At 39.0% G+C, this 16,478-nt stretch overlaps 1 protein-coding gene across 1 annotated transcript in view; it reads left to right on the top strand.

Moving 5' to 3' along the window:
- Positions 1-16,478, top strand: part of SEMA3D (semaphorin 3D) — a 224,868-nt gene that overhangs the window by 198,642 nt on the left and 9,748 nt on the right. Inside the window, exon 16 of the mRNA XM_007945255.1 lies at positions 10,730-10,869. Within this exon, the coding sequence (XP_007943446.1) occupies positions 10,730-10,869 (140 nt within the window). The remainder of the gene's footprint in view (positions 1-10,729; positions 10,870-16,478) is intronic.

Raw genomic sequence — 16,478 nt, 5'->3', positions numbered from 1 at the left:
ACTATGACTGTGGAGTCATCTACTTGCCTTTTCAATTTTGTTAAAGTCTGATTTATGTATTTTGGGGCTCTTTCATTGGGTCCATAAATATTTATTATGGTTATATCTTCTTGTTCAACTGATCCTTAATCATTATATAATGTTCTTCCTTGTCTTATATGGTGGTTTTTGTCTTAAAGTCAATTTTATCAGAAAGTAATATTGCTACTCCTGCTCTTTTTTGGTTGACATTTGCCTGATGATCTTTTTCCAACCTTTGATTTTGAGTCTATTTTTGTCTTTGTCTCTAAGGTGTGTTTCTTGTAGACAGCATATTGATGGACTATGTTTTCTTATCTAGTCTGCAAATCTCCGTCTCGAGTAGTGCATTTAAACCATTGACGTTCAGTGTAATTATTGACGAGTATGAATTGTTGCTGTCATTTTGTTATGTGTTTTTTTGATGGTGTTCCTGGTTTCTTTGTTCCATATAATTTTCTCTGCTGAGCTCATTATGTTTATAAATCCTGTTATCATTTCCTTTGTTGCTATTGTTTTAATATTTGCTAAATATTTGTGCTTGTCCTCTTTTTTATTGTAATGTGAAGGTTTGTCATTTTTCTTTGAGATTACCCTGTGATTTATAATTTTCTCCACAAGTTTAGAACAGTCCATTCTATCTTGGAATTCTCTTGACTTCCTCATCTCTTAGCAGTTCTCTAACTACACTGTTTTTTCCCCTCTTTTTGGTTTGTAGTTGTCTTCATTTGCCAGTTGATGTCTCTGGTTCCCTGTTTACATCTTGTAAGCTTACTTTACTTTGGATCCTTCCGTAGCTGTTTTGGTTTCTGAGTTATGTCATTTTGTGTATTAATGGTCTTTTGTTGTTCATTATTTTTGGTTATCTGTTCAAATGACTCCCTTAAGTATTTCTTGTCAGGTTGGTTTGGTTTTAACGAATTCCCTTAATTGCTGCTTATCTTATTTCACCATCACATTTGAAGAACAATTTGGCTGGGTATACAATTCTTGGTTGGAAATTTTTCTCTTTCAGGGTTTTAAATATACCATCCCATTTCCTTCTCAGCTACATAGTTTCTGCTGAGAAATTAGCACTTAGTCTTATTGGTTGCCCTTTGTAGGTAACTTTTCATTTTTCCTATGCTGCTTTCAGGATTCTTTCTTTGTTTTTGGTTTTGATGATGATGTGTCTTGGTGATTTTCTTTTGGGGTCTATCCTGTTTGGGGTTTGTTGGACTTTCTGAATGGATATATCCTCATCTTTCATCATATCAGGGAAGTTCTCTTCCAACAAATCTTAGACAGTTTTCTCAGTGGTTTTCTTTTTTTCTTCCTGTTCTGGAATTCCAATTACATGTAGGTCATTCCTTTTGATGGTATCCCACATGAATCTTAGACTTTCTTCACTTTGTTTTAATCTTTTTTTCTCATTGATCCCTTTCCAAAGATGTATTGAAGTATTTGTCTTCAATGTCATAAATTCTGTCTTCCTTTGATTCAATTCTACTCCTTTGCCCTTTCAATGTGTTATCTATTTCTGAAAATTTAGTATTAATTTTCTGCATTTCTATCTGTAGATTTTGTATCATGTCTAATTTTTCATTTATATTATCATTTTGTCCTTGTATTTTCTTCTGAAATTGTTCTAGGGTTTTGTCTGTGTTTTCCTTAACTTTGTCAGTGTTTTCCTTGATCTGTCTCTCCATCCTTTGAAGGTACCTAAGTATAATTCTTTTGAATTCCTTACCAGGGTGTTCTAATGCTGCTTCTTCCTCAAGGATGTGTTCTGGATCTGTATCTTGCTCACTTGTTTTTCCTGCTTTATCTTGCTTCTTTGTGTGGACTGTGATGGTCTGTTGTCTCCAAGATACCGTGACGTTGTTGTATTTATATTTAATTGGTGATTGTATGTTGGAGTGACTTGCCCAAGATTTTCATTTTCTTTTTTCTTTTTTTGGCTGTATCTGAGTAGGCAAGTGCAGTGTAGTAAATTGCCTCATATGGCTTTTCTAGCTATAAGTCTTTGGAAACTCCAAGGTAGAATTTGCTATGAGCAACTGAGGAACTCCTGGGGGTATTTCTGTTGAGAGTGGCACAAAGCAATGTTCTGGGAAGTTCAGTTTCTCTCAGATGTTTAGAATTCTGATGTTGGGATTGGTTAGTTGGCCACTCTGCCAGGCTCAAAAGGAGCCCTTCTAAAGGCAGAAGGAGTCTCTCTGACTGGTGGCTGATAAAGAAATGCTGCTGAGAGAAACATGCTCCTGAGAGACATGCATCAATGAGAAAGAGACACCAAGACACACGTACTCTTGGGGGAGACTGAGAGAGACTGTTGGCTGCAAGATGGTGGGCTGAGAGAGACTGAGCATTGTTCCTGAACTTGAATTGTATCCTGGTGCTTCCCTAATAAACCCCTTAATCTGTGAGTTTTGTGTGGCCACTGCAGTGAATTGTCAAACCCAGCAGAAAGGTGGGTGCTGCAGGAGGAATGGTTGGTGTCATGGTTGCTGAAAGGGCTGGAGGGAGGCAGCATGTCTGACCTCACAACAATAGGCCTTGGGCTGTTGATGGTGATTTTGTCTTCCTCTTGTGGGGTTAGAGGAGGTCAGAACATGGGCCCTCCCTGCCCCTTTGGCTGCAAGGTACTGTGCTCCTCTATTCACTAGTTGGCCACACTTACGCACTCACACCAGCTTTCTCCGGGTGGTTGTGATAGAGAATTAGAGTGGCTGCACCGATCTCTGTTAACTATTTGTGAAGAGCAGTTAAGGGTGAGTCAGGCTCTTCTTGGAGGTCGTTTATCATTGGCCAGTTGGTGGAGAAGGAAGTGGTAGCTCTCACCCAGTAATTGGAGCTGCAGTAGGTGCAGGTGTGGTTGTATCATATGGGCATGGTTGCTGTCTCCCACTCAGTTAGACAAAAGCAACAATCAAAAAACATCAAAAAAGTAAAAGCAAGTGGGGAAGAAACACACTGCATAAACAGGAACAATCACCAAAAAGAAAAAAAAAAAAAGAGGAAAGGCAATAAATGAGAGAAAATATTTAAAGAAATACTTTTTAAATGCATAAGAAATAGACATAGAATAAGGAGGGGAAAAGAGGAAAAAAAAATCCCACAATATCCGTGGGGGGTGGCAATAAAAAGAAAAAGGTAGAGTAGGAGAATAATGGCAAAAAAGCAAAATGAAAAACAAGGAATGGAGAGAACCACAAGAAAGAAAAAAATGGGAACCAGGAGCAGGGAAGAGAGAAAAAGCTGAAAACTAGAACCTGGGAATGGAAGAATAATGTATAATAATAAAAAGGATGAAAAAAAAAGAATAAAATAATAATTTTAAAACAGACAAAAACAAATTAAAGGGAAAAAAAATCTGGGCAGGGCAGGGCAGGGTACCCAGTCTCTGTCAGAGCTCACAGACTGGGATGGAATTCCTGCAGGCCTAGAAGGTGGGTGGGAGTGTGGGATGGCTGTACCTCCATTCACCAAGAGAGTGTGGGGTATAAGTGTAACAAGGAAATATTGCACATTACCAGTCCTTTGTGTCATGTATGTCCCTGGCAAGTAGAGCTTATTCTTAGGTCCCTGGAATCTGAGAGAATGCTTTCACTTTAAATATACAAAATGGTCAAACCACTTGTAAACGTACAAAATGGCTGTGCCTTCTGAACAGCCAAAAGTCCGCAGCTCAGCCTGTCTTCCTCTTTGCTGCTTCCCCTTTTATTCACCAGCCACCAGTATAGTCCTTTGTACAGCCCCTGGCTAGCAGGGTTGATTTTGAGGTTAATTCTTAGGTCCTAAGACCACTTGGCAATATCCAAACTGTCCGTGCTGTCAGGATTACTGACAGTTCATAGCTCCATATGTCTCCTTTTTCACTGTTTTCCTGCAGTGGAGTTCAGTCCACTTCTGTATCCTTCCTTTCAAAGTTCAAGGCTCCAGGATTGTCTTCTGTATCTGTGTTAATTGGTTCTCCTTTTATTGTTGAAGAGGGTCTATGCAATTTGTCTGCCTACTCTGCCATCTTAATGGAACTCTCAAGCTCTAGAAGCACATTTAACGTCCACATTTCTAGCAACATTCTCTTACTGGTGCCATGTGTATTCCCTAAGATGATGGAAATTTTCTCTATAGTTCTCCTCACTTCCTTCTAAGCCCTTAACAGAACTGGTAATGCCTTTGTGATCCACAATTTTACCAACAATTTCTTCAAGTGAATCTAGGCTTTTACTATTAGGTACTCTGCAACTCTTCCAGCCTCTACCCTTTACTCAATTCCAAAACCACTTGCACATTTAAGGTATTTTTTGGAGCAGCACCCCACTCATGGTACCAAATTCTATCTTAGTTACCTAGTGGTGCTATAACAAATGAGTAGCTTTAACAAACAAATTTATGTTCTCACAATTCAGGAGGCTAGGAACTCCAGTGGCACTGTGTTAAGTCATTGGCTACTAGCCAAAGGGTTGATAATTCAAACTTACGAGTTGTTTCACAGGAGAAATACAAGGCAGTCTATTTCTCTAAGAATTTACAGCCTTGGAAACCCTATGGGAGTCACTATGAATCAGAATCGACTTCATGGCTTTGGTTTGGGGTTTGGCTTTTGGCTCTAGAGAAAAGTCTTCTCTCTCTGTCAGCTCTGTAGAAGATTTTTGTCTCTTTGAGATTCTGCACCTGGCAATTTTCATGTGACTTGCACCTCTCTTTCCCCCCATCTCTGCTTCTCTTTTTGCTTTTTTAATCTCTTTCATATCTCAAAAGACACTGACTCAAGATATATCCTATACTAATCCTGTCTCTGGAAGGAAGGTTGGGCAATCTACTTCCGTAGTGATACCGCCTCAGAAACCCAAGGAGGAGTCGCTATGAGTTGGGTCCGACTCCACGTCATATAGCAACAACAACAACAATCCTGTCTCATTAATGAAACAAAGACAACCCATTTCCAAATGGTATTATAACCACAGATATGTTGTTGTTGTTATGTGCTGTCAAGTCAGACCCGACTCATAGAGACCCCTCCTTGGGTTTCAAGGTGGTATCACTACAGAAGTAGATTGCCCAACCTTCCTTCCGAGGAATGGCTGATGGGTTTAAACAGCCAGCCTTCTGGTTAGCAGTCAAGTGCCTTAGACACTATGTACCAGAGCTCCCACCACAGACATAGAAGTTAGGATTTACAACACATATTTTAGGGGAATACTCTTTAGTTCCTAACACTCGCCTTCCTGTTAAGAACTCTATGATCTGGTTCTTAATGACCTGATCCACATATCAAACTTATACCTGAAAAAATAATTGTTATTATCTTTTCCAAAACCTTTTTGTTCTGCAAATCAAAAAAAAAAAAATCACTGCCTTTCAGTCAATTCTGACTCAGTGACCCCCATTGGGTTTTCTAGATGGTAAATCTTTACAGAAGTAGATTGCCTTGTCTTCCTTCCATGGAGCAACTGTTGGGTTTGAACCACCAACCTTCTGGTTAGCAGTCAAATGCTTCAGGCATGGCCCCACCGGAGCTCCTTTTGTTCTGCAGAATTCCCATATTAATAAACAGCACCAGTCACCCAATTGCTTAGGTCAAAAAATTAGGAGTCATCTTTTTCCTCTTCTATTGCTTTCACATCCTATCTTCAATCTCTTAGTAAGTGTGGCTCAATAAATGCAGATGCCAGCCTGGTACCAGCCACCATGCCTCTTTAGTAGTCTCTCAACTGGTCTCCCTACTACCCCACTCCCCTTTAGTCTATTCCTCACTTGTAGCCAGAATAATCTTTGTAAAAACATAAATAAGGTTAGTATACCCTTACTCAAAATCTTCCAGTATCTTCTTACCACAACTATTAAAAACCTCATGGCCTACAAGACTCTATCTCATCTGGTTCCTAATATAGTGTCTGAACTTCTCTCACATCACTGTTGCATGGTTCACTCTCTGGTTTTCTTACTCTTTTTCAAAAGCATCAATCTGGTTCCTGCCTTAATGATGTTTACCTTTTCTGTCCTCTGTATATGAAAAAGGAGTTTTGGTGGTGTAGTTGTTAAGTAGCTACTAACCAAAAATTCAGTGTTTCGAATCTACCAGCCACTCCATGGAAGAAAGATGAAGAAGTCTGCTTCATAAAAATTCATAGCCATGGAAATCCTATAGGGGTCACTATGAGTTGGAATTGACTCGATGGTAATAAGTTTAGTTCTGGTTTTGGTACTTTAAAAACTCTTCTCTCCAGATGTCTACAGAGCTTCAGCCTCACATCATATAATTATGTACTTTAATATTCATTCATTAGAGAGATCTTTTCTGACTCCCCATCTGAAATCCCTTTTCCCCCTTTCATCTTGTTTTGGTTACCTCCGTGCTATTCTAACACAAAATATCACAAATGGGATGGCTTTAGCAAACAGGAGTTGATTCTTCCAATTTTTGGAGGCTAGTAGTTCGAGTTCAAAATGCCAGGCTCTAGGGGCTAGGTGAAAGCTCCTTGACATTGGACTTCAACTCTGCCTCTTGTTCTCAGCCGACTGAAACTAGAGGCTTTTCTTCACTCAGGCAGCAGCTGGCTGCTAAGGCTGACAAATGTAAGGTTGACGAGTGAAAAGTTACAGTCCCAATATCACAAAACAACAGGGCAGGCCACTAATACAAGTCAAGAAAATGTCCCAAGATCAATAGGGCTTGGCAAGCTGTTGAACAATGACTTGGCTATATGCAGGGATCAAGTGTGCCAAAAAGCTGGAGACATTCCTCAAAGCTGCTTCTTATATATTGGAAGCAGCACACATCCCTAAAGCAGCTACTCAGCTGCTCTAGTAGATTCCACCATAGAACTGATTGCCAATCTCACTATGGGGAATAACAACATCCAGCTACCCAGCCACTCAAGCAGACCCAGCCAAGGTTGCAGCAACCTCAACTACCACACATTCCTTGTTTCTTAATCTGCTTATTTCATTTGTAGTGCCTAACATTACTAGATACTATATTTTTTACTTGATTACTTTGTCTCCAACACTGTCAGGCAAACTTCTTGAGGTTGATGACTTTGTCTGTAATACTCACCACTATATCCCCAACACATAAAGCATTACAGTGCAGTAAGCACACAACAATATTCTCTTGATGGATGGGCAAGGGGAGTGTCATAAATTACATAGCCATAAGTCTTTGTAAACTCCATGGTGGAATTTGCTGTGAGCAACTGAGTAGCTTCTGATTGTTAAAGTTATCCACCTGGGGTATTTCTGTTGGGAGCATCATGACATAATTTTCTGGGAAGTTCACTCTTTCTCAGGTGTATAGAATTCTGATGTTGGGATTGGTTAGTGTGGTCACTCTACTAAGCTCAAAAGGAGCCCTCCCAGAGGCAGAAGGAGTTTCTCTGACTGCTGGCTGAGAAAGACATGCTGCTGAGAGAAAAGTGCTCCTGAGAGACATGAGAGAGACATGCTGCTGAGAGATGTGAGAGACACACACTGCTGAGAGACAGACACAAGAGACATGCACTGCTGAGAGAATGATGTGCTACTGAGACTGCTGGCTGCTGAGTGAGATGGCCGGCTGAGAGAGACTGAGTGCATTTCTGAACTTGAATTGTAGACGTTGCTTCCCTAATAAACCCCATAATCTGTGAGTTCTGTGTGGCCACTACAGTGAGTTATGGAACCCAGCAGAGAGGTGGTGGGTGCTGTGGGAGGAAAGGTTGGTGTCAGGGTTAATGAAAGGTCTGGAGGGAGGCAGCATGTCTGGCCTTGCAGGAATAGGCCTTGAGCTATTGATGGTGATTCTGTCTTCCTCTTGCAGGGTTAGAGGAGGTCAGATGATGGATCCTTCTTTCCCCTTTGTCAGGGAGGACACTCAAATGGAAAGCATTTGACTTGTGCCTTAAGGAGAATGCCAACTTTTACAAAGTAGATGAAGTAACATTAACTAAAAGCAGAAAAACATGGCATAGATTGAATTAAGTTTGTGACATTCTCTATGTTGTTCCATGGAATTTATGTTTACCTTGTAGGTTATAGGGATTTATTTCATATTTCTATGTAAGGAGATGGAAAGATCACTTAAAATAAAAGTAATTGGCACCTGTATGGATAATTAATTGGACTAGGAGAAATTATAGGCACACAATCAATTGTGAAATTTTAAGTAAATATTATGAAGTTATTTACAATCTAAAATTCTCCATTATCTTCACAATGGAGTAGTTTCAGTTCACCATGGAGAGAAGGGAAAAGATTTGAACAATTCTTCATAAAGGATATAAGATGTGATTTACTTATACTCTAACATAAATGTATTTTACACTTTATTAGGTAACCAAGTCTTGAATATTTGCAGAAATATATTTCTTTTCTTCCTTCCTTCCTTTCTTTTCTTGTTACTTTAATTGTTAAATGATATGATTTTTTAATGACATAAAATCAATAAAGCATGTAGATGAACTATGTTTAACAATGTGAAAGAGATATAATCTTGACCTCCAATCATATGTCCTTTATTTATTAATAAGAAATGTTTGAGGTATTTTACTGTGAAAAGCAATTTTTTAAAATTACAAACTGAATGATTAAAATACTTTCTTTACGACTATTTTACTCTTGGTGAGGCTATATTCTACTATTTCATAACACTATGCCTCTTGTAGAAGCTCTGGTAGCATAGTGTCTAAGGCACTTGACTGCTAAACAGAAGGCTAGTGGTTCAAACCCACCAGCCACTCCTCAGAAGGAAGGTTGGGCAATCTACTTCCATGGTGATACTGCCTCAGAAACCCAAGGAGGGGTCGCTATGAGTCGGGACTGACTCGACGGCACATAACTACAACAACATGCCTCTTGTACTTTTAAAAGTTAGATAATAATACGCAAAAACCAAATTCACTGCCCTCGAGTTAGTCCCAACTCATAGTGACCCCTCCTTGGGTTTCCAGGGCGGTATCACTATGGAAGTGGATTGCCCAACTTTCCTTCCGAGGAGTGGCTGGTGGGTTTGAACCACCAGCCTTCTGATCAACAGTCAAATGCCTTAGGCGCTATGTCAAATAGCATATGTTATATCCAAAACAACCAAACTCACTGCCATCAAGTTGTTTCAGACTCATGACCCCTCCTTGGGTTTCTGAGGCAATATCTCAATAGAAGTAGATTGCCCAGCCTTCCTTCCAAGATATTTTATATATATATGCATATATTTTAAAATTTTAAAATTGAAAATTTAAAACTCAGAGATGAAACAAACTTTATCAACAGTATTTATTTTCAGACTGATCAACAATTATCTTTTTGTCATAAGACCATTATCTTATCTTTTCCTGAGATAACAAAGGATTTCAGATAATCAACTCATTATTTGGGTCATCCATTTGTTTTTACTTTATTATTGTCTACTGAACTAACCAATCCCTTTGTTAAATAGGACTAACTGAGTTGCTCCTGGGCCCTTGTGTCGTCACCTAATGATCACCCTGCACCCTCCATGCTTTGTTCATGGACTCCCTTTGCTCAGGAGATTGACATCTGTTACTAAGGAGTGGTGCATAACTTTCTTTTTCATGATTGGCATTAGTGATCTTTCTGTGCATTAGGAATTTATTAACTGTGGAAATTGCAGATCTAATCTGTTGAATTGGCAGAGATAGTGAATAGATTACAGGTTTCACATGGAATCCACACATTTTGAAGGTTGCCATGCTAATTCATAATAGTGTCAGCATGCTTGATTTAATCATTGCTGCTAAAACACAGATAAGTTCAAAAAGCATTTCTTGAAAAAAGCCTAGAGGATGTATGTGCATTCATGCCATTTGCTGGTAATTTTCTGTGCTTAGGTTTAGGATTCCCTTATGTCCTTTAAGCCTTACTCTTTGGTTTATGCCTAAAATTCTAAGTAGGCCCATCTGTAGAATTGAGACATCTGAATATATGATGAAAAAGTACATGTTTGAACCAGGCTGAGCAGCCGTCATTTTTTATTTGATCAAATTTGAGCTACAGATCTTAGATCACACATGGGACACAGCCTTTGGCTACTCTGGATAGAATGTATTTCAGATGGTGCAGTTGATTTACAAGAATAAGGTGTCTGAGACACTGCCCTTTTGGCATCCATTAACTATCTGATAGCACATGCATGTTGGCCTGGAGTATCCTTCCAGAACAAAAAGAAAATTTGGTATGGATGATACAGATAACGTCCATATGCTGAGTATTAGAGCATTTGGTTTATTATCATTATAGAATTTCATCAACAAGGCCACTGTACTTATTCTTTGACATAAATATTTCTTAATATTATAAAATAATCTTTGTGGACCAATTCATGGTAGAATTTCTCTTTAAAAGTGAAATAAGTTGCTCTTCCAGAACTACCTACAAAACTAGCTACATTTTACATATAAGAAAGGGTATTAATGCATTGAAAGATACAAAAGATTCATTTGACTCAGAGACAGAGACATAATATTTAAACTTAGATCTTGTAAGCTTTTATTTTTTAAAAAATCAACTGATGAAAGAGTTAAAATGGCAGTGCAAGAATAGAGTTTTAAAAATCAATCTATTAGATAATATTTGACTCTTAGGTTATAAAATTATAGCATGAATTTCCTTTTTCTTTAATAAAGTATATGAGTCTTTCCCTTAAGGCATCTGTTCTAAATCAGTCTATTTTCCTATTGCTTTTAAAATCAGGTCAAGGTTAATCTCCTATTCCATGTTTGCTTTCCAGGCATTAGTCATGAAACTGCTGATGAAAAGGTGATTTTTGGCATTGAATTCAATTCAACTTTTCTGGAATGTATACCTAAATCCCAACAAGCATCTATTAAGTGGTATGTCCAGCGGTCAGGAGATGAGCATCGAGAGGAGGTAAGTGACAGTCATCAGAGAATGCTCCTCTTGAGAGAAATAGTATAAACCTTCAATCAAATGTTTGGTGATGAAGGATGTTCCACTATTAGTACCACATGGTGCTCTTCTCATTAGTTGTTAAAAGGAAAATATCAGTTTATATTAATACCAATAGTAACAATGATTTTGAGTTTGGAATGTTGTTGTTGTTAGGTATTGTTGAGTCAGCTCCGACTCATAGTGACTCTAAATACAACAGAACAAAACATTGCCTGGTCCTGTGCCAGCCTCACAATCTTTGCTATACCTTAGCCCATCATTGCAGCCACTGTGTCAATCCATCTTGCCGAGGATTGACCCCACACTTTATAAAACACGATATCCTTCTCCAGGGAATGGTCCCTTCTGACAACATGACCAAAGTAGGGGAGATGGATTCTGGGGGTTCTTGCTTCCAAGGGGCATTTTGGGTGCACTTTTTCCAGGACAGATTTGTTCATTCTTCTGACAGTCCGTGGCACTGTCAGTATTCTTTACCAACACCACAACTCAAAAGCATCAATCCTTCTTTGGTCTTCCTTATTCACTATCCAGCTTTCACATGTATATAAGGTGATGGAAAATACCACGGCTTGGGTTAGGCACACCTTAGTCTTCAAAGAGACATCTTTGCTCCTCAGTACTTTAAGGAGGTCTTTTGCAGCAGATATGCCTAGTGCAATATGACATCTGATGGCATAGTGCATAAGGCATTTGACTGCTAGCTAGAAGGTTGGCAGTTCAAACTCACCAGCCACTCTGCAGAAGGAAGACTGGGCAATCTACTTCCATAAAGATTTACCACTTTGGAAACCCAAAAGGGGGTAGCTATGATTTAGAATAGACTTTATGGTAGTGAGGTTTTTTTTTTTTGCTTCCATTGGTGTTGATGGCAGATCCAAGTAATATGGAATTTTTGACAATTTCAAACTTTTCTCCATTTATCATGAGGCTGCTTATTGATCCAGTTCTGAGGATTTTTTTTTTTTTTTTTTTATTGAGGTGTAATCTTCATCAACAAGTGCTTATAGTCTTCTTCACTTTCAGCAAGCAAGGTTGTGTTGTCTGCATATCACAGGTTGTTAATGAATCTTCCTCCACTCCTGATGCTGCATTTTTCTTCATATAGTTCAGCTTCTCAGATTATTTGCCCAGCATACAGATTGAATAAGCAATGTGAAAGGATACAACCCCGACACAGTCCCTTCCAAATTTTAAACCATGCAGTATCCTCTTGTTCTAACGACAGGCTCCTGCTCTCTGTACTGGTTTCTCATGAGCACAATTAAGTGTTCTGGAGTTCCCATTCTTCTCAATGTTAGCCATAATCTGTTATGATCCACATCATTGAAAGCTTTCCATAGTCAATAAAGCACAAGTAAACATCTTTCTGGTATTCTTTGCTTTTGGCCAAGATCCATCTAACAGCAATGATATCCCTTGTTCCACATCCTCTTCTGAATTCAGCTTGCATTTCTGGAAGTTCTCTGTTGTGATAGTTGGAGCTGTGTGTCAACTTGGCTGGACCACAATTCTGTGTGGTTTGAGCTATTGTGGTATGGTTGTTCCCATGATGGGATCAGATGACTATGTTCTGAGTGGCCAATCTGTTGAAAGGGAGTTTCCTTATGGGTGTGGCCTGCTTCCAGTATATTCAAGGATATCCTGGGAAGAGAGACATTCTTTTGTGGATCAGGATTCTGTTGTGCTGCCTACAACTGTCCATGAGTGAACAGTCCACCATTCGACCTGGAGATCTCAGATTCTATCATTCGTTGGAGTCAATAGCCAGTGCACTGCCTGCCAGTCTTGATCTCCTTAGCCTCTGTGGTTGCAAGAGCCAGGAAAAACCTCCAGCTTGACACTTGATCCAGGAACTTTGGACTTGCCAGCTTCTATAAGTGTGTGAGCCATTTTCCTAAGATAAATTTCTCTATGTATATATGTATATATAGGCTTTACTGGTTTTTGTTTCTCTAGAGAACCCATTCTAACACATTTGGTATTGGGAGTGGTTCTAGAGAGACTAAATCATAAGGATAGGTTTCCTAAATTGGTTCTCTGGTTTGATTAATCTTAAAGACACTACTAACCCTGCGTCTGTTAGTAAAGAGGGCCCTGCTAATCTGTGGCGTGAGGTGGCATATTAATACGTGAAGTAGCATCACCAATAGATCAAGTACTTGTGAGAAGTGACGCTCTGGGTGATCTGATATTTGATACTTTTCTGCAATTTTGTCAGCATGAGGAGTATAAGGAAGCTGGTTGGTTGGTCCTACTTACACTAGACAAAATGGTGAAAGAGCGAGATGAGCTCAGAGCTGCTGAGTCTTGGCTGAAGTGCCGATAAAAGACCTCCGTGCTTCCAGTTGTGCTCTGAAAGAAAGGCTTATATCTTCTAGTAACAAAGTTGATATTGCTGAAAACCAAACCCAGAGTCTTATTGTAAAGGTGGCTGAATTAAAACGCCAATTAAATTGCTAATCCAGAATGGTGTCTGATGTTAAAATGAGGGCATTGATTGGGAAAAAATGAGATCCTAAAACCTGGAATGGGGACATACGGACAGATAATCAGGAAGATCAGGATATGGAGCCTGTAAATTCCGTTGAATCCCTCCCATCTGAACGAATTACTGTAAAACCATTATCCCCTCCCCCTCAGTTTGATGAGACTAGCCAAACCGGTCCTGCTGGGTCATTGCCTGAGGCAGAGGCCATGGAAGACATTCCTGAATGTTCTCAGGAACTGCCTCAACTGCCCATTGTTGCTGCTAGACTGATAACTCAAGTTAAGTCCAAGTGAGCCCCAAAAGGTGAAATAGAAAGTGTGACTGAGGAGGTGGTAGGCTATACCCAAAAAGACCTACTTGATTTTGCTAACATGTACAGACAGAAACCTGGAATATGTATGGGAATGGCTACTGAAGGTGTGGCATAATTGTGCAAGGAATGTAATATTGGATCAGTCTGAGTTTATTGATTTAGGCCCACTAAGTATGGATTCTTCATTCAATGTTTCAGCTCTAGAGGTTAGGAAAGGATGTGATAGTTTATTTGATTGGCTTACTGAGGCATGGATTATGAGGTGGCCTACCTTAAGTCAAGTTGAAGTACCAGACCTGCCTTGGTATAATGTAGAAGAAGGGCATTACTGTACGATCTAGTGTGATAGATCCTGATTACCAAGGGGAAATTGTATTGGCTTTACATAATGAAGGTAAAGAAGAATATGTCTGGAATGCCAGAGATTCTTCGGGACATCTCTTAGTACTACCATGCCCTGTGAGTAAAGTCAATGGAAAATTACAGCAACCCAATTCTGATATGACTGCTAATGGCCCAGACACTAAAGGAATGAAGGTTTGGGTCACCCCACCAGGCAAAGAATGACCAGCTGAGGTGCTTGCTGAGGGCAAGGGAAATACAGAATGGGTGGTGGAAGAAGGTAGTTCTGAATATCAGCTTCAACCACGTGACCAGCTGCAAAAATGAGGACTGTGATTGTTATATTTCTTCATTGTATATATGCATCAAATATTTTTGTTTCCTTCTGTTATAAACTGTGAAATTGTAAATAATGTTAATGTATTTTGGTTGTATGTGTATTAGCGTATCATGTTAGGCACAAATATGACTTTATAAGTGTCCTTATTTAGAGATTATATATATGGTTAAGAAGATGTATACAACTGCCAAGTTGACAAGGGGTAGACTGTGATAGTTGTAGTTGTGTGTCAACTTGGTTGGACCACAATTCTGTGTGGTTTGAGCTATTGTGGTGTGGTTGTTCCCATGATGGGATCAGATGACTATGTTCTGAGTGGCCAATCTGTTGAAAGGGAGTTTCCTTAGGGGTGTAGCCTGCTTTCAGTATATCCAAGAACATCCTGGAAAGAGAGATATTCTTCTGTGGATTGGGATTCTGTTGTGCTGCTTGCAACTGTCCATGAGTGAACAGTCCACCATTCGGCCTGGAGCTCTTGGATTCATCATTCGTTGGAGTCAATAGCCAGTGTACTGCCTGCCAGCCTTGAGCTCCTTAGCCCCTGTGGTTGCAAGAGCCAGGAAAGGCCTCCAGCTTGACATTTGATCCAGGAACTTTGGACTTGCCAGCTTCTATAAGTGTGTGAGCCATTTTTCTAAGACAAATTTCTCTCTATATATACATATATATAAGCTTTACTGGTTTTTGTTTCTCTAGAGAACCCAGTCTAACACATTTGTCAATATACTGCTGCAATCATTTTTGAATTATCTTCAGCAAGATTTTACTTGTGTGTGATAATAATTATATTGCTCCACAGTCTGTGAGACCACCTTTCTTTGGAATGGGTACATATCTGAATCTCATCCAGTCAGTTGGCCAGGTAGCTGCCTTCCAGATCTCTTGGTGTAGTCAAGTGAGTGCCTACGGCATGGTGTCTGTTTGTTAAAACATCTCAGTGGGCATTCTGTCAATTCCTGGAGGTTTGTTCTTCACCAATTCCTTCAGTGCTGCTTTGACTTCTTTCTTCTGAGTTTGGAATAGGCCAGTTTAACACAAATGTAGTAATAAAATACCTCTGTAGTACCTAAAACACTTGACTGCCAACCAGAAGCCTAGGGGTTCAAATCCACCAGCCACTCCTCAAAAGGAAGGTTGGGCAATCTACTTCTGTAGTGATACAACCTCGGAAACCAGGGAGGGGTCGCTATGAGTCAGGTGCAACTTGACAGCACATAACAACAACAACAAAAGCAGAGTAAATTTTTTTTTTTAATTTACATAATTGTTTTTTTGTTTTCAATTTTTTTTTCTATGGATTATCTATATTTTAGGACAAGTCCTTGATCCAGAGCAAAAAAAACAAAATTCCTCCCCCCTCTTCCATTTATACAAAGGCACACTATGACCAAATATGAACTTTTATTGTGTTCAGTTTGGATTATAAATTAAAATTTATTGAACCTTTATAAAACCAGATATATCCATTTCTATCATATTATGATAGAAGAAGATAGAGTTGTATACATATCTGGGTATATCTATCTTTTCACTTTTATGGATTAAAATTTAATCAGCAAAGAGTAAAGTAATATAGATGCTCAATTTGTTTTTTGACTCTTTTTTGTTTGTTTTCCTAACATGTACCTGTGATTGAAATGTATCCCAGGTATTTGTGTTGTACACAGTTTATAAATGTTATTGAATATAATGAAATGAGTTTAAGTTGTCTGAGAAATCCTAAATAAATATTATTTGAATTATGTTTAAGGTTAATTTGGCAGAATTGGTGTTTTCCTATAGCAGTGCCAAAAAAAGAAAAACAGACTCTTGGACTTCTAAAATTTCCAATATTTAACTAAGGGCACTGTGATGTGTAATGGACAGAATGCTGCGATCTGAGTTAAATGTCTTGAGGTGCAATATGGTCCTGTTACCTTTGGCAATATGCCTTAGTCCCTCTGGGCTAGGATTTTCTAAACTGGAAAAAATAAACTCATAAGTTGTGAAAATAATCAAATGGGAAAATGTATGTAAGAATGTGGAAGCAAAGGTGCTCATAAATGTAAACCATGTATTAAAATTACTGATATTGTCTGTCA

The sequence above is a fragment of the Orycteropus afer genome, unplaced genomic scaffold (assembly GCF_000298275.1).
Source record: "Orycteropus afer afer isolate SDZICR_OR568_19922 unplaced genomic scaffold, OryAfe1.0 scaffold00007, whole genome shotgun sequence".
In the NCBI taxonomy this organism is placed as follows: Eukaryota; Metazoa; Chordata; class Mammalia; order Tubulidentata; family Orycteropodidae; genus Orycteropus; species Orycteropus afer.
This window is presented reverse-complemented; position numbering and strand designations above follow the sequence as displayed.